The 27,623-nt window shown below is 43.6% G+C and overlaps 2 protein-coding genes across 3 annotated transcripts in view; both read right to left on the reverse strand.

Moving 5' to 3' along the window:
* LOC311374003 (NLR family CARD domain-containing protein 3-like) overlaps positions 1-22,980 on the reverse strand; it is a 123,399-nt gene extending 100,419 nt beyond the window's left edge. The window contains exons 1-7 of one of the 2 annotated variants that reach the window (XM_084488138.1): positions 22,874-22,980; positions 20,797-22,594; positions 19,947-20,120; positions 17,700-17,873; positions 16,038-16,211; positions 15,289-15,335; positions 10,651-12,026 (exon numbers count right to left, since the gene is read on the reverse strand). In XM_084488138.1, the coding sequence (XP_084344264.1) occupies positions 11,470-12,026; positions 15,289-15,335; positions 16,038-16,211; positions 17,700-17,873; positions 19,947-20,120; positions 20,797-22,594; positions 22,874-22,919 (2,970 nt within the window). In that variant the 5' untranslated portion in view covers positions 22,920-22,980 and the 3' untranslated portion in view covers positions 10,651-11,469. Of the gene's footprint in view, positions 1-10,650; positions 12,027-15,288; positions 15,336-16,037; positions 16,212-17,699; positions 17,874-19,946; positions 20,121-20,796; positions 22,595-22,873 lie in introns of those variants that run through there. The other variant, XR_014642543.1, reaches the window with a different exon arrangement.
* LOC311374224 (uncharacterized protein) overlaps positions 1-27,130 on the reverse strand; it is a 56,133-nt gene extending 29,003 nt beyond the window's left edge. Inside the window, exons 1-4 of the mRNA XM_084488139.1 lie at positions 26,689-27,130; positions 25,980-26,084; positions 25,751-25,867; positions 24,197-24,313 (exon numbers count right to left, since the gene is read on the reverse strand). Of these exons, the coding sequence (XP_084344265.1) occupies positions 24,197-24,313; positions 25,751-25,867; positions 25,980-26,062 (317 nt within the window). The 5' untranslated portion in view covers positions 26,063-26,084; positions 26,689-27,130. The remainder of the gene's footprint in view (positions 1-24,196; positions 24,314-25,750; positions 25,868-25,979; positions 26,085-26,688) is intronic.
* Between the last annotated feature and the right edge of the window lie 493 nt (positions 27,131-27,623).

The following is a 27,623-nucleotide window of genomic DNA, read 5'->3' on the forward strand; positions in this document are numbered from 1 at the left end:
GCCACGGGCCCAATAAAATAAGGTAAGCAGAACCTATTGTCGCAAAGACTAATTCTGCATAGATTAGTTATAGGAACTTTAGGTGGCAGAGGTATCAGTATTCGTTTTCGTGAAAGCTCCGTTATTCCGGTCCATAGTCATTACAGTTAAGCCGAAGTAAAGATGAACGATCGCTGATAACTCCGATTGGGAATTAATTATAAACAATGATTTAGTCGCCATTATAAGACTAAACCGAGGAAACAAAGGGCCAGAATTGTATATATGTTTGTCTAAATGTGATACCCGACGGGGTTTTAGAGGTGATCTGTATAAAGGATTTGTTAAGTTTTCGACGTGTCCGCGTTTTGACCGGGACACAGTAGCCTACTGATGAGCTAAATTGTTATCCAAGTTGTATTAAACAGTTCGTTGAGACCTCGAAGCTGGAAAGAGTGTTCAGAGCATTGTCGAGTCGGCAATACCGTGGTGTTATTAGGCCCAGAAGACTAGAATGGGAGTCCACACGTGGTGGTGTCTCTAGGTCCCATGAAACAAAGACAATCTGTATGGAATACAGTTCTCGTCGTGTCGGTGGCCATGTTAACGCATTTTTTAATGGCGATTATGGTCGACCACATGGTGGAAGCATTGTTTAAACATTGGGGGATGAGTGACATTGTCGTGAAGACTGCCTATCACACCTAGAGGAGCTTCAAAGGGTGGATCACCATCTGGTTAACAAAGAGAACACCCCCCCCCCCCCCCCCCTCTCTCCCTCTCGACCCCTCCCTCCCCCTACGACCCCCCCCTCTCTCCCTCTCGACCCCTCCCTCCCCCTACGACCCCCCCCTCTCTCTCCAGTTCGACCCCTCCCTCCCCATACGACCCCCCCCCCCCCCCAGTTCGACCCCTCCCTCCCCATACGACCCCCCCCTCTCTCCAGTTCGACCCCTCCCTCCCCATACGACCCCCCCCCCTCTCTCTAGTTCGACCACTCCCTCCTCCTACGACCCCCCCTCTCTCCAGCTCGACCCCTCCCTCCCCATACGACCCCCCCCTCTCTCCAGTTCGACCACTCCCTCCCCCTACGACCCCCCCTCTATCCAGCTCGACCACTCCCTCCCCCTACGACCCCCCCCTCTCTCCAGCTCGACCACTCCCTCCCCCTACGACCCCCCCTCCTCTCTCCAGCTCGACACCTCCCTACCCCTACAATCACCCCCAGTCTCTCTCTCTCTCTAACTCTAACTCTAACTCTAACACTCTCACCCTCACTCTCTCTCTGTCTCTCGTATTTTGAGCATGGCAGATGCTCATGGCTCAATCAGTGAATGTTCCCTTCATTATTGTGTTCTTGCTTGAGAACCCTTGGCTGGGCCTTCAGCTGGCTGGATGTTTTAACGGGCTGACAGGGCTTCATGCAGGGTGTCTCAGAAGGGCAAACTCGGGGAACGATCTACCTATCCCCCCAACTCTCTCTCTCTCTCCCTCTCTTCCCCCCCCTCTCCCTCTCTCTCCCCCCCTCTCCCTCTCTCCCCCCCCCCTCTCTCCCTCTCTCCCCCCCTCTCTGTCTGTCTGTCTGTCTGTCTGTCTGTCTGTCTCACTGTCTCTCTCACTGTCTCTTTCACTGTCTGTCTGTCTGTCTCTCTCACTCTGTCTCTCGCATTTTGAGCATGGCAAATGCACATGGCTCAATCAGTGAATGTTCCCTTCATTATTGTGTTCTTGCTTGAGAACCCTTGGCTGGGCCTTCAGCTGGCTGGATGTTGTACCAGGGCTGACAGGGCTTCATGCAGGGTGTCTCAGGAGGGCCAACTCGGGGAACCATCTACCTATCCCCCCAACTCTCTCTCCCTCTCTCCCCCCCCTCTCTCTCTCCCTCTCTCTCCCCCCCTCTCCCTCTCTCCCCCCCCCTTCTCTCCCTCTCTCCCCCCCCCTCTCTCTCTCCCTCTCCCCCCCCTCTCTCTCTCCCTCTCCCCCCCCTCTGTCTCTCTGTCTGTCTATCTCTCACTGTCTCTCTGTCTGTCTGTCTGTCTCTCTCACTCTGTCTCTCGCATTTTGAGCATGGCAAATGCGCATGGCTCAATCAGTGAATGTTCCCTTCATTATTGTGTTCTTGCTTGAGAACCCTTGGCTGGGCCTTCAGCTGGCTGGATGTTGTACCAGGGCTGACAGGGCTTCATGCAGGGTGTCTCAGGAGGGCCAACTCGGGGAACCATCTACCTATCCCCCCAACTCTCTCTCTCTCTCTCCCTCTCTCCCCCCCCTCTCTCTCTCCCTCTCTCTCCCCCCTCTCTCTCTCTCTCTCTCTCTCTCTCTCTCTCTCTCTCTCTCTCCCCCAACACCCTCACCCTCTCAGTAACTGTATCACATACTATCTCTCACACACACAGACTATCTCACACATATACGTACAGGCTTAAACACACTAACAGAAACACTCTGTCTCACACACACACCCACACAAACTGTCACACACACTCAGTGTGTTTTTACTACTAAATAATTATATTTCTTTTTACCACATTATGTACATAGGATGTAAGAGGTATTCATGCATTGGAGACCTTCGTTATATGTGAAGCCGTAGAATTGATTTACGATAGATTGATTGATTTGTGTTTTTTGTGGATTTACCCCATTATGTACATACGACAGAGTAGGTCTACTTGCATTTATCCACATGTAGTGGAGACCTCCGTTATTATTGAACCATGAAGAAATTTATGGAGGATGAAACTGTATGAAACTGGATCCCTACTGTCAAAGATACCTTCATTATATGTGGAAGCCGTAGAATTGATTTATGGTGGATTTATTAATGTTCGATGTATTTGTTTTTGAACTGGACATTTTTTAAATGATCTATGTTATTAAAGTTGTGATAAGAAGTTGGCTGGAACCCAGAGGGCCTGAGAGGATTGCTCGGGGGTTGTTCAGTAAGATGATGTGATCAGTGTGATGTTTGTTCACAGATAGACAAACAGACAAACCGACCAGAGGTTGAGAATATTGTATCGATTAGATGTTGACCAACGGAAAACTAGATAAATATAATAATAATATTTTTGGAATGGTATAGATAGATAAGGGACTTGAATAACTAGGAAACTGTTTTGGAAATAATAATGAACAGGTTTGATACTCACGTAACTATAAGAACGTAAAGATGAAACCAGGTTTTACTTTATTAGAATAAGTCATATGCACGTTTGATGTGGTATGCAGAAGGTAGAAGTGTGGCAAAGGATAGACAATATTAAATACAAACAATATGTAGCATAAATAAAGATCAGGTCATCCGATTTAGATAGTTGGGTTAAAAAAGAGACAATTGAATAGAATGATAGAGCATTAATTGTGATTATGAATAACTGTCAAAGCAAAATATTCGTCTACTATTGAAGATGCAAATCTTAATATTGTAATTTTTTTTCATGGGCAAACAATAAGGTGAAATAAAGCTGCAAACAGCATTTTACGGTGCCAAGCCTGAGCCGACAAAAACGATCAAACCATTTTTTGCATTTTTGGACTGTTGCAATAGCGCCAACTTTAGACTGATTTAGATACAATTTGGACAGTTTCATCTTGACCCATGTACCTTTGACTATCCCAGGTTTGATGGTGATTGGGTTAAGTTAACCCTGACTTTTGACGTTAAATTTTGACAATTTTTGAGGATTTTGAGCCTCTAGCAGCCATGTTGTTTTGCCAATCACTTTCATTTCACTTAGCTGGAACTTTGGGCCCAACAGCCACGAAGTTTGTCCCGCTCAAAGCAAACATTGTGTCTATGAGCTGTGGTGTTTTTTGTGACAGGCCACACCCATTTCGATGCCACGCCGTATTTGTAAATATGTTGACTTTATCTTGTTCAGAATTTGACTTTTGCATTGGAGTCAAGATCATAGGAGTCCAACTTGATGTTGATATGAGCATTTAACTATTTTTGTGTTTTAAACCACGCCTCTTTTAGAAGTCAATGGCTCATGGGTGCTTTAAACTTTATTGTACAGACTCATGCGGCAAATCTAGGAACCGCAAGTCATAAGTTCTTGAGGCATATTTGTCCAGCCTGAGGATATGCACGTGTGAACAAAGTTTCATGAGTGTAGGTCAAACCGGCTACGAGATATGCTTGTGCAAAGTTTGCATTTTTGGGCAGTTAGTATAGCGCCACCTTTGGGCCAATCAGTGTAATATTTGCTGTCTGTTAATCTTGGGTCAACCTCTACAGGTCTAGTAAGTTTCATAAAGAGCGTGCGAGCGGTTTAGACTGTGTAATGCAAACGGGGCGGAATAATAATAATAAAACTAACAATTACAATAGGTTCCTCGCACTTTGTGCTTGGCACCTAATCAACGTCCATGCTAATAATCACCCCCCCTACTTTCAAAAGGAAAATCATATCCAACTCTCAACAATTACCCAATCGCCCCCCTACTGCCCAGAAGAACACTTTTCGTTCTCCCTGATTGTCTGTGTAAATATTTGCTCTGTACACCTAAGATCCATCATGCACACTAACAGTGATACTTAGTTATTAAACCAGCATTTTTACCCATGTCCCTGTCTCTTCTAAGAGATAGGAAGAGACAGAGACACCGTTAAATATTATCTACAGATTATCGTCAGAGTAAACGTTTTCAAAATCAGCTACTAACCCATTGGTGTTTATTTTTGGATTGTGTTATTTTTTGTAATGTACATATTAGTTTGCAACTGTTTCTATTTTTTGTGGGAAATTTGAGTCCCCTTTTTTTTTTTTTTCTATTCGGCAAGTGGTTCCCCTAAGAGGGTTAAAATCCGCCATGACGGTGTTGAATTTAGACGTGTAGGAATCTGGAATAACCAGAAAAGATTATTGAAAACCTGAAATCGGTCAGTTCGACTTATATGGTTCGAACTTGTAAATATGTGTTTAGTTATGATGAACATTATTTTTTGTGGTGTACGATTGTCCATGTGTTGAAAACCTGAAATCGGTCAGTTCGACTTATATGGGTCGAACTTGTAAATATGTGTTTAGTTATGATGAACATTATTTTTTGTGGTGTACGATTGTCCATGTGTTGAAGGAAACCCTATAAAGTGGAGATTGTTTTTAAGATTTTGTCTCCCACTAAGAGAAGTGGGACAAGGGTACTTCTGGGGGTTATCGATTTATGACCCCAGGTGCGGCCAAAAATGTTTAGAGTCAGAAAAAAGAGACACGCAGAGAGACAAAGGGCCCAGCCCAGAGGTAGTAAATCAGAGGAGAAAAAACTTTAGAAGATAAGAAAAGCACCAAATGGTGTTTCAGGTGTAAACTCTTTTCTAGTAAAGGGACACCATGATCAATACGTCCCATGGTAATCGCAGAATTTAGGGGTTATTATCTAGACTCCATAACGTGAACAATTAGCATATAAAGTTGTCCATAGCACACACACCGCTCGTCCACAGAAGTCCAGGGGTCAACCAGCGCTGGGGACTCTTAGAGTTCAGGGAAAATCCTCTCTCACCAATCTGAGCAGAAGGACCCGCCCCAAAAGGACTCGGGGACGGCGGAGTTAATGCACAGTTCAACATATCACAGATATTGATATCAAATTAAAAAACACTGGAAAGGATAATTGAATAAAAATGGGTATGACAATTATGAGACTGAAATACATATAATAAAAAGTAAATCTAAAACTGTACAAGTAGAATTACTTGTCAATTAAATCAATTAAAATCTAGAATCATGGTCGATTAGCTACTATCTGTTAGGAAGTGATCCTACATGCTATGTTCTCAATTTAAATTATCATTTAATGCTCATGGAGTTAACCATGAGCAAGGAGGGAAGTAGTGAGACTAATCAAACTTTTGACTCAATTGAATTGTGTAGAACAATACCACTAACACTAATGAGTTCTCACATGCAAGCTAACAGAATGACTCATCTAACCTTGCATGAAATATTTACTGGTTGATCCATGCCTTCAACTTCATTTCAAGGATCCCATAAGGGACTTCCGTTAAAGCAATTATATAGAATTAAGAACAATATGTTTGACGACTAACTGCTGTACATGAGTTTGTATTCCAACAAGAGAAAAGCAGAACCTCAAAGCCAGACGAGAACCCACCAAGGGGAGTGGAGCCGGGTGACCAGATCTACCTAAGGGTTTTCAAGAACAAACCCAGGAGAGAAAGACCATACAAAGTCATCAGAGCAACGCCAACAGCCATCCAGGTGGAAGGAAGCACCACATGGACCCGATAGACCCGGAGAATACAACGGAAGAGAATCAGCCGTGGCGACCCGTTCCGCCTGTTGCTGAGGGGTTGACACTGTAACCGTGGAGCCTTCCCTTCTGGAAGGTTAGACGCAGAGGTGTAGAAGAACGACCCCAAGAGGCATAGAGGCACGGGCGCCACACACAGACGATGGCTGATACCACCTCCGCCCAATGCACAAGCTCTCTCACACTCTCTCTCTCTCTCTCTCTCTCTCTCTCTCTCTCTCTCTCTCACAGTCACCAGACTCACACACTCTCTCTCTCTCACAGTCACCAGACTCACACACTCCCTCTCTCTCACACACAGTCACCAGGCTCACACACAGCCTCTCTCTCTCACACAGTCACCAGGCTCACACACAGCCTCTCTCTCTCAGTCACCAGACTCACACACAGTCTCTCTCTCTCCCTCCCCCCTCACACACAGTCACCAGACTCACACACAGTCTCTCTCTCTCCCTCCCCCCTCACACACAGTCACCAGACTCACACACTCTCTCTCTCTCAGTCACCAGACTCACACACTCTCTCTCTCTCACAGTCACCAGACTCACACACTCTCCCTCTCTCACAGTCACCAGACTCACACACTCCCTCTCTCTCACAGTCACCAGACTCACACACTCCCTCTCTCTCACACACAGTCACCAGGCTCACACACAGCCTCTCTCTCTCACACAGTCACCAGGCTCACACACAGCCTCTCTCTCTCAGTCACCAGACTCACACACAGTCTCTCTCTCTCCCTCCCCCCTCACACAGTCACCAGACTCACACACAGTCTCTCTCTCTCTCTCTCTCTCTCTCCCCTCACACACAGTCACCAGACTCACACACAGTCTCTCTCTCTCCCTCCCCCCTCACACACAGTCACCAGACTCACACAGTCTCTCTCTCTCTCTCTCTCTCCCCTCACACACAGTCACCAGACTCACACACAGTCTCTCTCTCTCCCTCCCCCCTCACACACAGTCACCAGACTCACACACAGTCTCTCTCTCTCTCTCTGTCACCAAACTCACACACAGTCTCTCTCTCTCTCTCTCTCTCAGTCAACAGACTCACACACAGTCTCTCTCTCTCACACACACACACACCAGACTCACACACAGTCTCTCTCTCTCACACACACACCAGACTCACACACAGTCTCTCTCTCTCACACACACAGGCTCCCTCTCTCACACACACAGTCTCACACACAGTCACCAGCCTCACACAGTCTCTCTCTCTCACATACAGGCTCCCTCTCACACAGTCACCAGCCTCACACAGTCATTGTCACACACACAAAAGACGATGACTGATACCACCTCCAGATGCATGGGATCCGTCCGGACCCCAATGCACAAAGATGCAACAATAACGGAAGTAACCACGTTGGCATACTTGTTACGGAATAACAACAATATTTTAACTTGATTTGCCATTTAAAGGACTGCAGACAAAGTGAAGACTCATTCTACAAGGCTGAGAAATATCTGTGTATTTCAACTGAGCCTACAATATACTACCGCGGCCCCAGTGCCTTCAAGGTATGAAAGCAGACGTCATGGTTCACACATCCTGGGTACAAGGAGGGATACTATCCCTGTGCAAGCAGATAAATGGGAAGTAGAAACAGGGGGACATAATGTAAATATATGGTTAAAATGGTTGAATTACACGGCACAAGCTCAGGGAAAGACCGACTGTATGATCTGCGCTGAAGGACGACCCACTCTAACCACAGCTCCCGCTAGGATTACCCCGTTTAACTCAAAAGAAGGGTTTGCATGCTTACTAGAACTGTTTGTAGACGGCCACATCACTGGGTGTATGACTAATGTAAAAGGCTTATTAGATATTATGTATCCTGAGACCCTAATTAGGGCTATACCCCCCAGCTTCGAAGTTAATCTTACTCCTGGCTACCATTGCATCCAAAGTAATGGCATAGGTAAGAAAGTGGGGTCCCTTCCTCCTGAAGTATGTAACACCACTAGAGTGATAGATCTGTTATCTAATATGGCTCATGCTCATAGTGACATATGGTGGTTCTGCGGAGGACAAATCATCAGAGGGTTCTCCCCATAAATTTCTCAAGGACATGCACTGTAATTCAACTTGCCTATGCCTATCTATATTTTACCAGATAGCAAACATGTGATGAATCTCAAGATATGGAAGAATAGAGACTTCCCAAATTTTATTCGCCAGAAACTAACACTGAAACCGGTCTCAGAAAGTTTAGATAAAAATATTTACATAGACTCCATAGGTGTGCCCCAAGGCGTCCCCGAAGAACATAAAACTCCCAATCAAGTAATAGCAGGATTTGAATCTATTTTTGTTTGGTGGGCCACCATTAATAAAAATGTTGATTGGACAAACTATATATATTATAACCAACAGCGGTTTGTCAACCATACCACCGAGGTGATTAGGGGAATATCAGAACAATTAGATGCTACCTCTCGTATGGCCTATCAAAACCAGTTAGCATTGGACATGTGGACGGCTGAGCAAGGAGGGGTGTGCCAGATGATAGGAACAGCATGTTGTACTTATATCCCCAATAACGCAGCTCCAGATGGGTCAGAGCGCTGGCAGGCCTACAGGCCCTCAGATTAGAGTGGGTGGAGAACTCGGGCATCACTAACCCTATCACCGGGTGGATGGAGAACATACTTGGTAAATGGATGAGTCCAATTCACTCAGTCTTCATGATGGGAATAGTAACAATAACCGTGTTAGTTATTTGTTGTTATTGCATTCCTTGCATACAAGGACTACTGAATAGGTTGATCACCACAGCAGTGAGTGCTCCAAGACTGCCAGATGTCTTACAGGCTTATGTAGGAATCGAACCTACTCCGGAGACTATGAGTGAACAGCAACCCGAAGGGCCCGATGTGATCAGATTAAATTACATGGAATAGTCCCCGGTTCCCAGAAGTTCAGTGCATGTATCCAAGAGAAGCAAGATACCTGGTTTACTTGAATGAGGAAGCATTGAACAAACCTATGAGAGTCATGTAATATATTACAATATGTTGTTCAGATTTAAATGTAAAATGTCCAAAACTCTACATAAATAAAACTCACTGAGCCATTCAAACCTATCCAACTCGAAGGAAAATTTAAAATTGTGTTACTTTTTATGTTCAGTAGATTTTCATACATGCTGAAAAAATTGTGTTACTTTTTGTTATGTTCAGTAGATTTTCAATACTTACTGAAATTTTTTTTGTTTTGTTTTGTTTTGTTTTTGTTATATTCGGTAAATTTTCAATGCATACTGAAAGGGTATAAATTCTGTGTTATGACAAACAAGTGAATTAAAAAAAAAAAAAAAAAAAAAAGGTTTAACCATTTACCTATGCTGTTCAATTTTTTGTAATGTTGAAAGTATATGAATTTAATATTGTTTTATGCCTAGAAGTGTTTTGACAAAGTTTCCATTGATGAATACATATGTGCCTTTATGATTATGCCTTTATGACCATATGACGTACTGATTGTATTGTGTAGTGTTGATTATGTTGATGATTGTTCCATGGTAACCAACCCATGGGTATGTACATATTTTCTCTTTTGCTTTTTACTCTTGTTTTTATTTTTATTTTATATATGCTGTTGGTAATATTAGTGGTTTGTAGAATGGTCATCTGAGATGACCAAGGAGGGAATTGTGACATTTTTTAATTGTAATATTCCCTAGCGATTCATTTTTATTGTAATACTCTCACTTAGCCATCTAGTAGCACCAAGCATAGTTTAGAGGTAATTTCCCCTCCTAATCGCCTGAGGGCAGCACTGAACACATTTGACAAAGTTACAAAACATTTACACTAGGGGCAGCAACGGACACACCTGGGATACATAAACTCAGACTCCGCCTTTGCAGAGCCAGAATCTCTCAGCAGCGTATCCTGGATGCTAAGCTCTGAGACGCTCCGCGCGTGTTATTTACCATTCCTCTCCTTTTGTTTCATAGACGATAGACAATAGACCAATAACCTCAACCAAATAAAGTGAGTTAAAAGCGATCCTGTCTCGGCGGCCTTTCCTGGACCAAAATCCACAACAGTATGTTATATAAATGTTGTTTGAGACGAGTGAGTATTGTGTGCTTTGTTTTGCCGACATATATGATGTGGCATTCGGAGCATGTAATGGCGTATGTGATGTTTTTGTCGTGGATTGTGATTTTTTTTATTTATAAGATTATTATATTATAAGATTATTTATAAGGAGACAGGCGTTGGTAAATGTTGGTAAATGTCTCCATGTTGGATTCATACTCACACAGCGCTGTGTTCAGTCACAGAGACACCTGTAAAGTGACCCTCCATGCAGAGGATTTATAAACTGACCACTAAAGAAGGACCAGGAGACGACAGAATACACATCTCTTATTTCTGTATTTATACATTATTTATTTTTTACATTATTAATGCTATAGATTTGATTAATTTAATTGTTTCATTTATTTTCTTCCGGTCTTGATCAATACCTAATAGGTTAACAATCGTTAGTTTCCATTTCAAAAGTGTCCACAATTCAGAATTCATAAAATTAGAATAAATTAGAAACACTACCATCTATTGGCCATACTCGGTTATAGCACCAACTTTATTTTATTTATGTTTAAAAAACTACATATTAACATTATTCATTCAAACATGGTTATTCGTTTTTGTAGGTTGAAGAATAAATTACTCTTTAAAAAAACACATTTAATACACTATCTATCCCGATCCATGACCCTGCTTGTTTCAGTCAAGTTAAGGACTGTTTAAATCATCATCCTAAATCAAATCAACATCAACATAATATAAAGCGACATGACTGTGTTTGTACAAGAATAATAAAGTGGTTGATACAAATATACTACAGAATTTACCAATAGAGCGATCACTAAAGATAGAAATGTAATAATTACTGATAACTGAGGGATTTATTGAGCATCACTGAAAACACACCTTTTTAAAATAGCTTTCATCATCAAACTCTCCTCATATGAACAATTCATCTTTATAACTGTAGAGGAAGCTCAATGCATAATACTTTTTATAACTGTAGAGGAAGCCAAAGATATGATATTGAGGATAATGAATTCCCTATTGCATAAAAAAAAGTTTTGAGTTAAAAAAAACAGAACATATGGAGAAACTGTGTGTGTGTGTGTGTGTGTGTGTGTGTGTGTGTGTGTGTGTGTGTGTGTGTGTGTCAATACAACTGACTCAGAGAGACTGAGATACCAGAAGTCGTAAACCCAAACCCAGGGAGGAGGTCCTCCTGGGTGAAGGAGGTCCTGAAGGTGTGGATGTGTGTCAGTGTGTCTGAGGACCCTCCTCCACCTGGGGACACTCTGTAGAAGGACAGAGTGCCAGCAGGCCGGTCCAGATACACTCCTACTCCGTTAGAGCCAGCGGGGGGGAGACGGATGGAGGTTGGTATATTGTTGTGCTGGGCACAGTAATGGTCATCAAGACAATAAAGACCCCAGGACTTGTTGTTCCCTCCAAACATGCTGTCATGACCATTTCCTCTCCTTGTGATTCCTCTGTATGTCACTCCTATTATAACACCTCCTTCCCTCTCTACCTCCCAGTAACAGCGACCAGTCAGAGCCTCTCTTCCCAACACCTGGAGCCAGAGGTCAAACCTCTCTGGGTGATCAGGATACGACTGCAGCTCTTTAACCTCCGTCACCTTTCTGTTGTCCTCAGACAGAGAGAGTCGTCTGCAGGCTGTGTTTGGGTCCAGTGTGAGTTCACAGGCATCTGAGGGGAGAACAAGACACCGTTACCAGGGCCGGTTCTACACTGAATTGTGCCCTAGGAGAGACCGAGGAGAGACTCCGCCCGAGCGCCCGCCCCCCCGCGATCGGGATGGGGGGGACGGTGGGGGGCAATCACAGGGTTGTTGACGGGGGGGGGGGGGGGCGATCACAGGGTTGTTGACGGGGGGGGCGATCGGAATTGTTGACGGGGGGGGGGGGGGGGGGGCGGCGATCAGGATTGTTGACGGGGGGATTGTTGACGGGGGGGGGGGGCCTTTTGCTTCTCAAAGGAAAGCTAGCGTCCATATGAGAGAAAATAATAACTGATGACCACAAAGCACTGCACACACACACACACACACACACACACACACACACACACACACACACACACACACACGGTCCCGCGGTCACATCCAAGCAGCTCATAGGAAGGAGGTCTTAAAGAGGACTTATTATGGTGTTTTCTCAACAAGTGAACATAGCATATGAGTTCAGGAAAACATGTTTTTGAAGCTGTTTGCTGGAAATAGCTTCTGGGAAACAAAATCTCTCCTAGCGCTATTCCCCTCTGTTTCAGTCCCTTCACAATGTGCTGTTTCTGGTGTCTGTAGCCTTCATGCAAATGAGCTGCTGCCCATTGACCAATCAGCTGTCAGAGTGAACCACAGCATGGAGGAGAAGTGATTGTTGCCGTTTGCGGACTCCCTGAGCTCTATATCTATATAATAATAATAATAATAATACATTATATAATATATAGGTATCTATATAATATAATATCTAACATCAGGGCCAAAAGCTATGTGCGCCTCTGATGATATTATGAATCATAAAGACTGCGTCTGACGTCTCTGGTACTTCCACAACAAGTAAAGACTCGTAGTGGGGGTTATCTCGGCCATGGTTCAGAAGAATTGGGGGAAAGGGACTTTGGCTTTGACTCTCTGAAGTCCGGATTGAACCGCGACATGGAGGAGAAAGGGATTGTGCTCCCGGAGCTGAGCTGCCGGACTGCCGCCGAAGCTCCCCCGCCGTACTCCCGGAGCGGGGCTGCCGGACTGCCGCCGGAGTTCTGGCGGCAGTCCGGGAGCTCCGGCGGGGGAGCTTCTCCCTGCCAGGCGGTCACATCTATTTCTGTATGGAATCTCCCTGCTTCTGAAATGCGCGAACATCTCCGCCCAGCGCTCGTCCGCTGGTCCAGGTCCACAAAATCGTATCTATGCTCTGATTGGAGGGGGGTGGGGAAGTGGGTGGTAATATGCAAATGTACCCCCCCCCCCTCCTATGTAGGAGGGGGCGCCGAAACTGACTCGCTCGTTTGGTAACTGTAGGCGGGGTACTTTCAGAAATGCATATCTCAATCAAAAAAGCATGTACGGACTTATTTCAAAGTTTGTATGCGTGTGGCAGCACCAGAGACCCAAAACAACAGCCCAAATCCCAGGAAAAGTGTTGTTTTCATAATATGTCCCCTTTAACACACTCACTGTTAGAGTAGCACTACTAATAACATGCGGTATGGTAGCGTTTTCTGGATCGCTCTGCCCTGGTCAAATGACATGGAAGGGTTTGTTTACTAGTGGTGCCATCGGAGAACGCTTCGGCTTTTGCCACCCGGAAGAACGAATTGTGACGTCATGGTGAATTGTCGTACTGTTCTCGCTCCCTGGGCAGTACTGACTACATTTCCCATGAGCACTGTCGTGATGCTACGTGATGTTGTGTGGGGCGCGCCCCACTGGTGGGGAATAGAGACGTGCAGGTGGGGCGCGACAAACGGGAGGAAGTGTCACTGAAAACTCCATGTTTCTTATGGTAGGAGCGAAAGCTTGACAGTAGGGCTGGGCCATATGGGCCAAAAGTCATATCTCCTATTTTCAAGCAGAATGTCGATATAAGATATATATCAATATTTGTTCATGCAATAAAATAGGTGCCGTCGCCGCGCTCCAACTGGTCGTTCTATATCGGGGGCGCCGCGTCGCTGTGCTCGTTAACCTGCCTTGCCGATTGCAACTCAATCCTAAATTTGTGTGTAGGCCAGGGTAGCTAAACATTTTAAAATGAGTCAAAAACAGTCGGAGCAAGATGTTGCAAATGCATGTTTCGCGCTGAAGGGGATTTAAAAAAGTGAGGCGAGTGGTGGAAGAGCGGGGCCGGGGCAGAGTGTGTGTGAGCCAGAGGCAGAGCGGAGTGGAGAGAGATGAGCAGAGCAGAGTCCTGCACGCCTCTTATTTGCAAACCCGCACCCGTCCTTACCCGCAAAACTTAAAACCACATCCGACCCGTGTTCCGACAGTAGCGCAAATTACATTCCGCACCCGACCAGACCCGCTATAAACTGATACCAACGCCCGACCCGCACCAGAAGGAAAATCAGACACATAAGATGGAACGCCGGGGAATTACACTAGCGGTGTTTGGCGTGGTGCTTTAGATTACCGTGCAAAAAAGCACATCATCCACTGTGGACGGTTTTAGTTGACTCCTCCGCTCCTGAATATCAGATCCAGCACCGGAGAAGTCTCGCTCTTTTTTCTTTCAGCTGCACTTTTATTTTCTCTATTGTTGAAGTTGCTGTTATTTGATGTTATTTAGTTAGAATTTAGATACAACATGATGTAACTTGATGTTACTTCAATAAATTTGGAAATGTTAAGCTTGGCGTATTTCATTAGCATTGTGTTGGGGCGATGGGGGCAGGTGGGGCTTGAAAATCCCCCCTTGTTCAAAGTGGGGGGTGACCGAAAAAGTTAGAGAACCACCGCGTTAAACTAAACGTGGCGGTGGTTGGTTGGACAGACGTCTGGGGGCGAGAAGGGGAAGGAGGCAGGGGATGACATTGAGAACATCAACAACAAATATCAACAAAAAATTTGGCTAGTGGAAATTCTGATTGGCTGGTAACTTTAGAAAGTTACCAGCCCAATTGGCTGGTAATCAAAAAAGTTAATTTCGAACCCTGCACACGGGGGTCAAACACACACACGTTTCAGCCCTTGTACGGCTGGCCGCTCACGGTTAATATTTCTTAATGCTGCGTAACATTCACTAGGAAGCAAATATCAAACGAGAACGAAATATAGATTATTCTAGAATATAATTATTATACATCAACAGTTTGATGAAGGTGATGTCCACCATCATCTTCATTCCCAGGATGATTTGACTGAACCGACGTCACCTCCTGCTGTGTGGATGGACTTTCCATCTCTATAGTTAGTGTGTGTTGAGATGAATCAAACTAAACAGACACTTACATCTCTGTGGAGCTGGTTTCATCCTCCACTCTCCACCGTGCTCCACACTGGGGAGACAAAGAGAGAGCAGCATGTTGTCTTTAGACAGGGAAACATTATTCACATGTTAACAAAGAGAGAGCAGCATGTTGTCTTTAGACAGGGAAACATTATTCACATGTTGACAAAGAGAGAGCAGCATGTTGTCTTTAGACAGGGAAACATTATTCACATGTTAACAAAGAGAGAGCAGCATGTTGTCTTTAGACAGGGAAACATTATTCACATGTTAACAAAGAGAGAGCAGCATGTTGTCTTTAGACAGGGAAACATTATTCACATGTTAACAAAGAGAGAGCAGCATGTTGCCTTTAGACAGGGAAACATTATTCACATGTTAACAAAGAGAGAGCAGCATGTTGTCTTTAGACAGGGAAACATTATTCACATGTTAACAAAGAGAGAGCAGCATGTTGTCTTTAGACAGGGAAACATTATTCACATGTTAACAGAGAGAGAGCAGCATGTTGTCTTTAGACAGGGAAACATTATTCACATGTTAACAAAGAGAGAGCAGCATGTTGTCTTTAGACAGGGAAACATTATTCACATGTTAACAAAGAGAGCAGCATGCCGTATTCAAAAACTGAAATATTAACATAACTGTTGTTTCTAAATGAGAGCACATTATCTAGTTATATAACAGTAACATGTTCCACTGATCCTTGTAGGAGACATTGTCCCTGAGTGGTGAGCTGTCCTCTCCATACCTGAGAGTGTCCAGTCTCCAGTGTGGATCCTCCAGTCCAGCAGAGAGCAGCGCAGCTCCTGAGTCTCCTGGGTGATTGTAGCTCAGGTCCAGCTCTCTCAGATGGGAGGGGTTGAAGCTCACAGCTGAGGCCAGAGAAGCACAGCCTTCCTGTGTGACCAGGCAGCCAGACAACCTACACACACACACACACACACACACACACACACACACACACACACACACACACACACACACACACACACACACACACACACACACACACACACACACACACACACACACACACACACACTGTTACGTCCCCCTGGTAACGCATACCATGGCGATCAGGGAAGGTGTCCTTCCCCTGATGTGGTGGGGGAGGCGCTGCTTCACTACTTGGGCCATTTGGCTTTTCCCTTTCTGCAGCAGGTGCAACTGATTGACCTGATTGGCGGAAAAGGAGGAAGACATCCAGCCTGTCGGTCTCTGGCTGCCTGGGTGACAGAAGCTGCTGCCGCCAACCTCATCGTCTTTATTTTGGTTTTGTTGTACATTCTCATTACACCAGTCCATAACACATTACACATAGTTAAGCTGCCATCTACACTGATACTTAATTTCCTTGTTAGGGCCTTTTATTTTTAAATAAATATACCAAAAACTTGTCACTGCATGTCTCCCAATTTGTTATGCCATGCTTGAGCCATGTGGTCATAACACACACACACACACACACACACACACACACACACACACACACACACACATTCAACACACACACACACATTCAACACACACACACACACACACACACACACACACACACACACACACACACACACACACACACACACACACACACACACACACACACACACACACACACACACACACACACACACACACACACACATTCAACACATGTTGAACCATTGTGTAAAAATGTCTTGATAACAGGGAACAGACCAGTGTAAATGTATGGGGAGAGTCAACAGCTATTCAGTCTATGGTCAGAACATCCAAAATATTTCCTCAACAATGCAAAAATGTAACAAAGAACTTAAACTTAAACAATAATTTACACACTGAATAATATAACATAAATCTTATATCAACAAAAATGGAGACTTGAAATCGGTCAAATGTCTTCTGATTTGGAACCTTGTTTTGTCTTTTGTTTTTTGTTTTTTTACCCCTCGGTCGTGACGTCAGACTTCCTCAGTAAAGGTCTGACGTCACGTAAAGAAAAAAGTGAAAAAAAAAAAAAAAAAGTAAAAAGCAGAGTGGAACGTTCACGGGGACTTATTCCAGTAACAGATACAATGGCATGGATTACTATATTGAAGATCATATAAAACATATTAAGACTCGTTAAATAACAAAAACAGCACATTTATTTTTGCCATGAAATCTTATCTCAGAATTCTGTGATAATTAACACTAATTCTGAAAAAAAGACAGGCTTATTATTCCATAAAAACTCTGAATTCAGAGTTAATTATGTAATTAATTCAGAAAAACAAGAACAGAATTCATTTTCTCAAGTGAATTTCCAAGTACGTTAGGTGGCATGCATACAATGATTAAGTCTAGGCTTGTGACAACTACCACACTATTTAAGAATCAGCTGGATGTCTGCTGATAGTAAAATGTTATTATGCACTTTAAGTAAACTGACCTGAGAGTTTCCAGTGTACAGTGTGGACTCCCCAGTCCAGCAGAGAGCAGCTTCACTCCTGAATCCTGCAGATCATTGGTACTCAGGTCCAGCTCTCTCAGACTAGAGGAGTTGGAGCTGAGAACTGAGGCCAGAGCTTCACAGCATCTCTCTGACAGATGGCAGCCAGTCAGCCTTTAAACAATATGCAGTTGTTTTAATTACACATAAATTATACATCTATAATGTTTTATGAATGATGAAACAACTGGAAAACGTGTCTTCAAAGAAACTTTTTAAGAAGAGTCTGTTATTCTACTTTAGGGCTCTACACTCACACAAACAGACAGGAACATGTTACTCTTCAGAACATTTTTAACAGACAGTTAAACTACTGTCTATTAAAAATATTCACATAACTAATCCTAGTTTAATATGTAATTTAAGACATTTTTAATTCATACAATCATCGCTAGATTGTTGTTTCACACTAACAGTCAGTACCTCGTCCCTGGTCCCTCCTAGTGTCTACATTGTTGAGTCCTTGGGCTCCGTCGCTCGCCCTAACAATCTCCTCCCTGTACAGTGTCACCGACCCCTCCCCTGTCTGACTACCCTCCTGTCACCGACCCCTCCCCTGTCTGACTACCCTCCTGTCACCGACCCCTCCCCTGTCTGACTACCCTCCAGCCTTCAAGCCCCAAGCCCCTCCTTTACATATTTGTGTCCCTCAGTAAAGACCCTTTGATTTACTGTCTGTCAGCCTCACTCTGTGTGAGCGTTTGGGTCCACTCGCTCTGCTTCCCCTTAACAGCTGCTCAGACGGAGCTTCACAGAGGAGGGGGTGCCCCTCGGTCGTGACGTCAGACTTCCTCGGTAAAGGTCTGACGTCACGTAGAGAACGCCACCTGCGTTCAGCAGGGTGGAACGTTCACGACGTGTTTTGGGGAGAATGGCAAAAACATAGGATTTGACCCCTTTTCTCTCTAAATTGGGACTCATTTCAGTAACAGTGATAAAATGGCATACATTTTTATCATATTATATATATTATTAATACATTACTATATTGATGATCAAATAAAACAAATGACCACGTTTAAAACCAAAAAATGTAGTTTTGGGTTCACTGGTCCTTTAACTGTGTGTTCACACCGCACTTTGTCCCATTTCGCCTATTCGCGCGAATAGGCGAATGTTGCCGCGCGACAAATCATAATCTGTCGCTGTGCATTTTTGTGTGCATTCGCGGGGCGAATTTTTTTTTTGCCTGACAACGGTCATTCATGCCAATTCATTCTCATCAACCATGGCCGAGATGTGTGTCTGTACCTGTTGTGGAAGAGGGAGAGCCCGTCGTTTATGGGTTAATAATATAATCCGGAGGCGCACACCGCTTTGTGCCGTGATATTATATATATCGTATATATTATATGATATAGAAAACGGCAACAATCACTTTCTCCTCCAAGCTGCGGTTCACTGAACGGTTGAACGGTGATTGGCTGTTTTACGTTACTTCACCCAGGGAGTGAACTGATTGGCTGTTACGTGACGTCACCCAGGGAGTGAACGCTGATTGGCTGTTTTACGTTACTTCACCCACGTTACCCACAGGGAGTGAACGCTGATTGGCAGTGTCAACGCGAATGCCGCGAAGAAGTTGAAATATTTTAACTTTATTCGCGGGGCGAATTATTCGCGGCGCGAATCCACGTGAACGCGCTCGCCGTTCACGTGGAAAAATTTCGCGCTGTCAATCAAATCTTGTCGCGCGTATCGGCGAAAAAAAAATTTGCCCGATTCGCGTCTCCACGTTCACTTAACATTGAAACGTGTCGCGGGGCGAAGTGCGGTGTGAACACACAGTAAGGCTGATGAGCAGCAGCTACCGTACTCCATAGAGGGGAGAGCTTCTCTTGGGATTTGGAGGCATCTCGTTTAATCACAAAAACTGCACATTTATTTTTGCCATGAAATCTTATCTCAGAATAATGCGATAATTAACACTAATTCAGAAAAAAAGAGCATCTTATTATTCCATAAAAACTCTTATGAACTTAAAAAAACTTATAAAAACTTATAAACTTATGTCGTTAATTCAGAAAAACAGGAGCAGAATTTATTTTCTCAAGTGTATTTCCAAGTATTTTAGTTGGCATGCATACAATGATAATGTCTAGACTTGTGACAACTACTTCACTATCTAAGAATCAGCTGAATGTCTGCTGATAGTAAAACTTCATTATGCACATTAAGTAAACTGACCTGAGAGTTTCCAGTGTACAGTATGGACTCCCCAGTCCAGCAGAGAGCAGCTTCACTCCTGAATCCTGCAGATCATTGGTACTCAGGTCCAGCTCTCTCAGACTAGAGGAGTTGGAGCTGAGAACTGAGGCCAGAGCTTCACAGCATCTCTCTGACAGATGGCAGCCAGTCAGCCTTTAAACAAAACAAAAACAGACAGGAACATGTAACTCTTCAGAAAGTATATCACTATTAACATGAAGTTGGTTGAATATATGTCAGTTCAGCTTTTATTTAAAGGTTATACCACCAGGTGTGAGTGTGATTAGCCTCCTGGTGGTATAATATGTCACCTTTAAACAAAGTAAATATCTTTGTATCATATAACTATGTCTCTGTATACTTATATTTGTTATAAGTGAGTATATTTGTTATGCCTGGACCAACAGACATGTATTGTAGATGTTTATATTATTCTAGTATTATTGTGTTGCATGTGTTGAAATACAAGTTCTTAGAACATATACAGAAATGTTTTTGTATATTATTATATCCTTTAACTTCTAGTATTATGTATAGTGTTCTGTATTGTAATACATGTTATTAATGAACCTACAGCGATGGATTGTATGTTATTACAACTTATATTCTAGTATTATGTATTTTTGTAATACATGTTATAAGTTAAACTACAGAGATGTTTTGTATGTTGATATAACTTTTATATTGTAGTACTGTGTGTATTGTGTTGTCTATTGTAATACATGTTATTAGTGAACCTACAGAGAAGGTTTGTATATTATTACAACTTATATTCTAGTATTATGTATACTGTGTTGTGTATTGTAATACATGTTATTAGTGAACCTACAGAGATGTTTTGGAGGCTTTGACCACTGGCAGCAGCCTCAGAAGACCCTCCTCTGAAGCAGAGTATTTCTTCAGGTCAAACACGTCCAGCTCCTCTTCTGATGACAGTAAGATGAAGACCAGAGCTGACCACTGAGCAGGAGAGAGAGATTCTCCAGAGAGACTTCCTGATGTCAGGTACTGTTGGATCTCCTCCACTAGAGAACGGTCGTTCAGCTCATTCAGACAGTGGAACAGATTGATGCTTCTCTCTGGAGAGAGATCTCCACTTATCTTCTCCTTGATGTAAGACACTGATTTCTGATTGGTCTGTGAGCTAGTACTTGTCTGTCTCAGCAGACCTTGTAGGAGACTCTGATTGGTCTTCAGAGAGAGGCCCAGGAGGAAGCGGAGGAACAAGTCCAGGTGTCCGTTCTCACTCTGTAAGGCCTTGTCCACAGCCTTCTCATAGAAGCGATCTGATTTCTTTATTTTAAGAGTAGACCACCTGGATGGTTGTTCTTCTGAGATCAGATTGACACCACTGTCAATGAAGGTCTTAAAGACATAAAGGGCAGCCAGAAACTCCTGGATGCTCAGATGGACAAAGCAGAACACCTTGTTCTGGTACAGCCCACATTCCTCTTTAAAGATCTGGGTGAACACTCCTGTGTACTCTGAGGCTGCTCTGATATCGATGCCACACTCTGCCAGGTCTGCCTCATAGAAGATCAGGTTGCCTTTCTCTAGCTGGTTAAAAGCCAGTTTTCCCAGAGAAACAATGATCTCCCTGCTCTCTGAACTCCAGTGATGATCTGTTCCAGCTCTCCCATGATACTTCCTCTCCCCCTGTATGGCCTGAACCCTCAGGAAGTGGCTGTACATCTGAGTCATGGTCTTGGGCATATCTTCTTCACCCTGGGATGTTTTGAAGATGTCCTCAAAAACTGTAGCAGTGATCCAACAGAAGACTGGGATGTGACACATGATGTGGAGGCTTCGTGATTTCTTGACGTGGGAGATGATTTTGCTGGCCAGCTTCTCGTCTCTGAATCTCTTCCTGAAGTACTCCTCCTTCTGTGGGTCGGTGAACCCTCTCACCTCTGTCACCATGTCAACACACTTAGGAGGGATCTGATTGGCTGCCGCAGGGCGTGTGGTTATCCAGATGTGAGCGGAGGGAAGCAGGTCGCCCCTGATGAGGTTTGTCAGCAGCACGTCCACCGAGGTGGACTCTGTGACATCAGTACAGATCTGGTTGTTCTGGAAGTCCAGAGGAAATCGACACTCATCCAGACCATCCAAGATGAAGACAACTTGGAACCGGTCGTATCTGCAGATTCCTGCTTCTTTGGTCTCAATAAAGAAGTGATGAAGAAGTTCCACTAAGCTAAACTTTTTATCTCTCAGTAAATTCAGCTCTCTGAAAGTGATTGGAAATGTGAAGTGTATGTCGTGGTTGGTTTTGCCTTCAGCCCAGTCCAGAGTGAACTTGTGTGTTAAGATGGTTTTACCAATGCCAGCCACTCCAGTTGTCATTATTGTCCTGATTGGTTGATCTTTTCCAGGTACGGGTTTAAAGATGTCTTCACATCTGATTGGTGTTTCCTCCCTGGCTGGCTTCCTGAAAGCTGTTTCAATCAGTCTGACCTCATGTTCCTTGTTGACCTCTCCACTGCCTCTCTGTGTGATGTAGAGCTCTGTGTAGATCTCATTCAGAGGTCTTGACTCTCCTGCTTTAGCGATTCCCTCAAACACACACTGGGTCTTCTCCTTCAGATAAGCCTTGATCTTATGTTGGCACTCAGCAGCAACTTTTTCTAAATTACATGACAAAAGAAGAAAGTATACAAACTATCAAAAATTGTTGACTTCAAATTATCAAAATATGACTGCCCTTATTTTAACCAACAGTCATTTACTGCTGTTTAAAAAAAGAGCATATTCAAAATAAGTTTTCAAAATAAGGATATCTCCCTAATCAGTTTTCAAAATGAGAGTATATTCCTGATCTGTTTTCAAAGTAAGAGTATCTTACTGTATCTTACTGATCCAAAAAAGTATCTTCGTAATCTCTTCTAAAAATAAGAGTATCTTACTGCTCCTCAGTAAGTCTGCCATCTCCTCCAGCTTCAACTCCTTCATGCAGAGCAGTGTGATGTCTTCCACTCCCTCTCTGGCGCGCCTCCTCTGCTCCTCTTCCTCACCATCCACCTCCTCCTCCTCCTCCCTTTGGCTCTCTGAGCATTGTGGGTAATCTGGGAAGAGAACCCTCCAGAGCTTCTCCACCTCCTTGTCTAGAAAAGTGTGTGCGTTCTCCTTGATCCGCTGGAACAGAACAAACATCAATGAGAACTTTACTGTGAACTAACTGAGGACATCAGAAGCGTCTGTCCTGGATTCACGTCCTGCTGGTCTGAAGAGGGAAGCCTGGAGACTGTTAGCTCCAGGAGAGATGTTGTTCACATGTCATTCATGACTGAACTCAGTGTTGTCCATTTACACACCTTCAACTCTGTGTGCTGCTGCTGTACAGACGGACCACTGGGAACCTTTGACCTCCTCTGGTGTCTGTGGAGCACACACACACACACACACACACACACACACACACACACACACACACACACACACACACACACACACACACACACACACACACACACACACACACACACACACACACAGTCCTGTTTTTTATTGCAGAATAACAATATGTCAAATCGGTTGAGATGAGATTACTGAGTGTTGATGTACAGGCTCCAAAATAATTTGTTTATCCTGACCTTGTTCCTTTATTTATATATGAATCAATTCATCTATACCTTTTATTCTTCTTTTACATAGAATTGCATTGAAATTAAACTTGGAATGCTAATTTAGAACTACCGTGTTGACCTGAATATAAGACAAGGTTTCTTTCCTGGAATTGCGTCTGACAAAGTGTGGTTGCCTTGTGTTTGGGGTCTAGACTTTTAAAAGTCGATCTACATTCTGTCTTCCTGGTGATGAATGCCTTTCATTTGACTCCTTGTGGTTCCATGCTGCTTCCCTTTCCCCGTAGGAGCTGGGCCCTAACAGTTACTGTAATTTGAGAGAAAGTCTTTTTGTTTGCTCTTTTCTTTGTTGCGGTGTGCGAGCAAGGTTTGGGGAAAACAAACTGTTTTAATTATTATGATTTTCAAATAAAATGATTTTCTTTATAAAAACTGATTTAATCTTAAAAAAATATTTTTCCAGAAACGACTCTTTAAAAAGTGGGGGTCGTATTTTGTCTTTTATCCAAAGAGACTTGTGACAGAAAGTGAGTGAGCTGGAGGTACAAGGAGCAGGGTCAACTCGGCTTGAGGACAAGTTCTGATGAACTCAGATATGGGTCAGATATCAAGTGGTCTGTTTCATCGTCTGTTTGAAACTCCTACCTCTCCTCTCTGGAGGGGCGTCCATCTTTAAAGTTAGGAGGATAGCCCATAGAGCGGTCACTCTTCATGGAGACACAGCTGGGTCCAGGGGAGTCTGCTCTCTCCTGCTGCTCTGGGCTTCAACACACACACACACACACACACACACACACACACACACACACACACACACACACACACACACACACACACACACACACACACACACACACACACACACACACACACACACACACACACACAGTCCTGTTTTTTATTGCAGAATAACAATATGTCAAATTGGTTGAGATGAGATTACTGAATGTTGATGTACAGGCTCCAAAATAATTTGTTTATCCTGACCTTGTTCCTTTATTTATATATGAATCAATTCATCTATACCTTTTATTCTTCTCTTACATAGAATTGCATTGAAATTAAACTTGGAATGCTAATTTAGAACTACAGTGTTGACCTGAATATAAGACAAGGTTTCTTTCCTGGAATTGCGTCTGACAAAGTGTGGTTGCCTTGTGTTTGGGGTCTAGACTTTTAAAAGTCGATCTACATTCTGTCTTCCTGGTGATGAATGCCTTTCATTTGACTCCTTGTGGTTCCATGCTGCTTCCCTTTCCCCGTAGGAGCTGGGCCCTAACAGTTACCGTACTTTGAGAGAAAGTCTTTTTGTTTGCTCTTTTCTTTGTTGCGGTGTGCAAGCAAGGTTTGGGGAAAACAAACTGTTTAATTATTATGATTTTCAAATAAAATGATTTTCTTTATAAAAATTGATTTAATCTTAAAAAAATATTTTTACAGAAACGACTCTTTAAAAAGTGGGGGTCGTATTTTGTCTTTTATCCAAAGAGACTTGTGACAGAAAGTGAGTGAGCTGGAGGTAAGAGGAGCAGGGTCCTCTTGCTGAAAGACGTCAACTCCAGTAGTGCTCAGGCTGAAGAACAACTGATCCATATTCTGATGACAAGCCGGGGGAGAAACAGTTCTGATGAACTCAGATATGGGTCAGATATCAAGTGGTCTGTTTCATCGTCTGTTTGAAACTCCTACCTCTCCTCTCTGGAGGGGCATCCATCTTTAAAGTTAGGAGGATAGCCCATAGAGCGGTCACTCTTCAAGGAGACACAGCTGGGTCCAGGGGAGTCTGCTCTCTGCTGCTGCCCTGGGCTTCAACACACACACACACACACACACACACACACACACACACACACACACACACACACACACACACACACACACACACACACACACACACACACACACACACACACACACACACACACAAAGAGCAGGTGAACATCACTATAAACACTGCTCTGATGTGAACTCTTGTTGCACCTTGTATTCTTCTGATTGGTCGTAGTGTTATCCAATTGAGTAGTGCAGTGATATTTTCAAATGCATGCTTGGGGCCGCCCCTCGAGTTGGGCCATTTTCATTACTCCTTGCCAGACCCTACAGCTTTCTAGAGGTGGGTCTGGATTTCCAGGCTATCTTATCAGTAGAGTCTGATAACAACCAACTGGTCTGTTTTCATCGTCTGTTTGAAACTCCTACCTCTCCTCTCTGGAGGGGCGTCCATCTTTAAAGTTAGGAGGATAGCCCATAGAGCGGTCACTCTTCAAGGAGACACAGCTGGGTCCAGGGGAGTCTGCTCTCTGCTGCTGCTCTGGGCTTCAACACAACACACACAGCTTTTACTCAGACTAATGATGGTGTCATGATGTATCACTGCTGAGCTCTGAGATGGACAACAGTCACAGACAGTGAGAGATCCTCTTCTTACCTCTCAGCTTTGCTCTGGTGGCCATGTTCCCCAGACAGAGTGGTCTTAGAGGTAGGACCCCCCTCCTCTCTCTCCTCATCCATAGTAGACTGGAGACCTGTAGTCCTACACGAACACAACATGTTGTTTTCCTACGGTCACTCAGCGTTCATTAAGGTGAGTAAGACGGTTCTATCAGGACCTGTGGAGGGAAGGTGAGCCAGCAGCAGACACACACTGAGAGGAGGTTTCTAACTTGGCCTCACACTGCTGTACACCAGAGTGGCCACCAGGGGGCGCTCTGGAGCCAACCATAGAGTGGCTCAGTCCCGCCCACCTCATGCGTCACGCCTCTACCATGAAAACTGAACAAGTTGACTGGTGGTCGTCAGAGCATTTCTGGTGCGTTAAGCAACAACAACTAGTTAGCTAGCAATACATGATGGAGAATGGCTGGCTCTAACTAATTATACCAAATGGTTTCCAACATATTTGCAATAGCCCAGAAAAATTACCAAATTTAAGATCCAATAGAAAAAACGTTTCAAAACACATTTTATAATCTTCGATATAGGTTTAAATACACACACACACACACACACACACATATATATATATATATATATATATAATTTCTATGAAGTATTACATTTGGTTTGTTAACTAGACACACACACACACACACACATACACACACACACATATTCATATGAAGTTTAAAATACTTTACCTTATGTTTTCGGTTGTTGGTGTTGTGGTATGAAAAGATGAAAGCGTCCAGGTGTCCTGTCCTCCTGTGGGAGGCTGCAGGTCAACTGAGGAGACTTCAAACCTCTGAGCTGAACTCCTTCATGATGCTGGCTGAAGGCCAGCCGCTTCAAAGGTCGGCTTCATAGCAGGCCTACATTCATTAATGATTGACTAAAGATACAAACATAACACATTGCGATAGAACCAACATGACATGCCCATTTCATTATATGTTAGGATAAATGACTCTAAACTCTACAAAGAAAGAGTTTAATGAGTTTTTCATGTCTGTGTTTTCAGTTAAATGAACGTCTTCCTTGTACAGTATTTCATCATTCTTCTGTAGGTGCTCCTGTTGTCTTTCTTCACCCAAATGTAAAGTTTTCTGTGCAAGTGAATAAGTCAATAATATGAATCTAATATACCCCCCCCCGACCCCCCCTTAACCCACCATTACCCATAACCCCCAACCTCCCCCTGATTGGCTGCTGGGAGCGGGTTCAATCCCACCCCTTTCACCCACCATTACCCATAGCCCCCAACCTCCCCCTGATTGGCTGCTGGGAGCGGGTTAAGTAGATGATTAAAGATAAGGGAACTCCACAACAAATATCCTCAACTATATGAAGACATTAATGATTACGTACCAACGGGGAAGACATTACTATGTAAAACATCACATCAATCATATTAAAATGTTTAAAACTTCATTCTAAATTAATATTATGAAGCACCAGGGAGGCATTTTCAAAAGTCATCATCTCTCTTCATTTATTGTAATCTCTATTTCTTAGACTTTTGTTTCTGCTCTAATGTATTTTGAACGGTTTTATATGAAGCACATGAAGTCGCCTAACGCTGTACGTTCTGATAGAATCCCTGATAGAAACCAATAGAAGACCCTGATAGAAACCA

Source organism: Micromesistius poutassou (assembly GCF_964030765.1).
Source record: "Micromesistius poutassou genome assembly, chromosome: 1".
In the NCBI taxonomy this organism is placed as follows: Eukaryota; Metazoa; Chordata; class Actinopteri; order Gadiformes; family Gadidae; genus Micromesistius; species Micromesistius poutassou.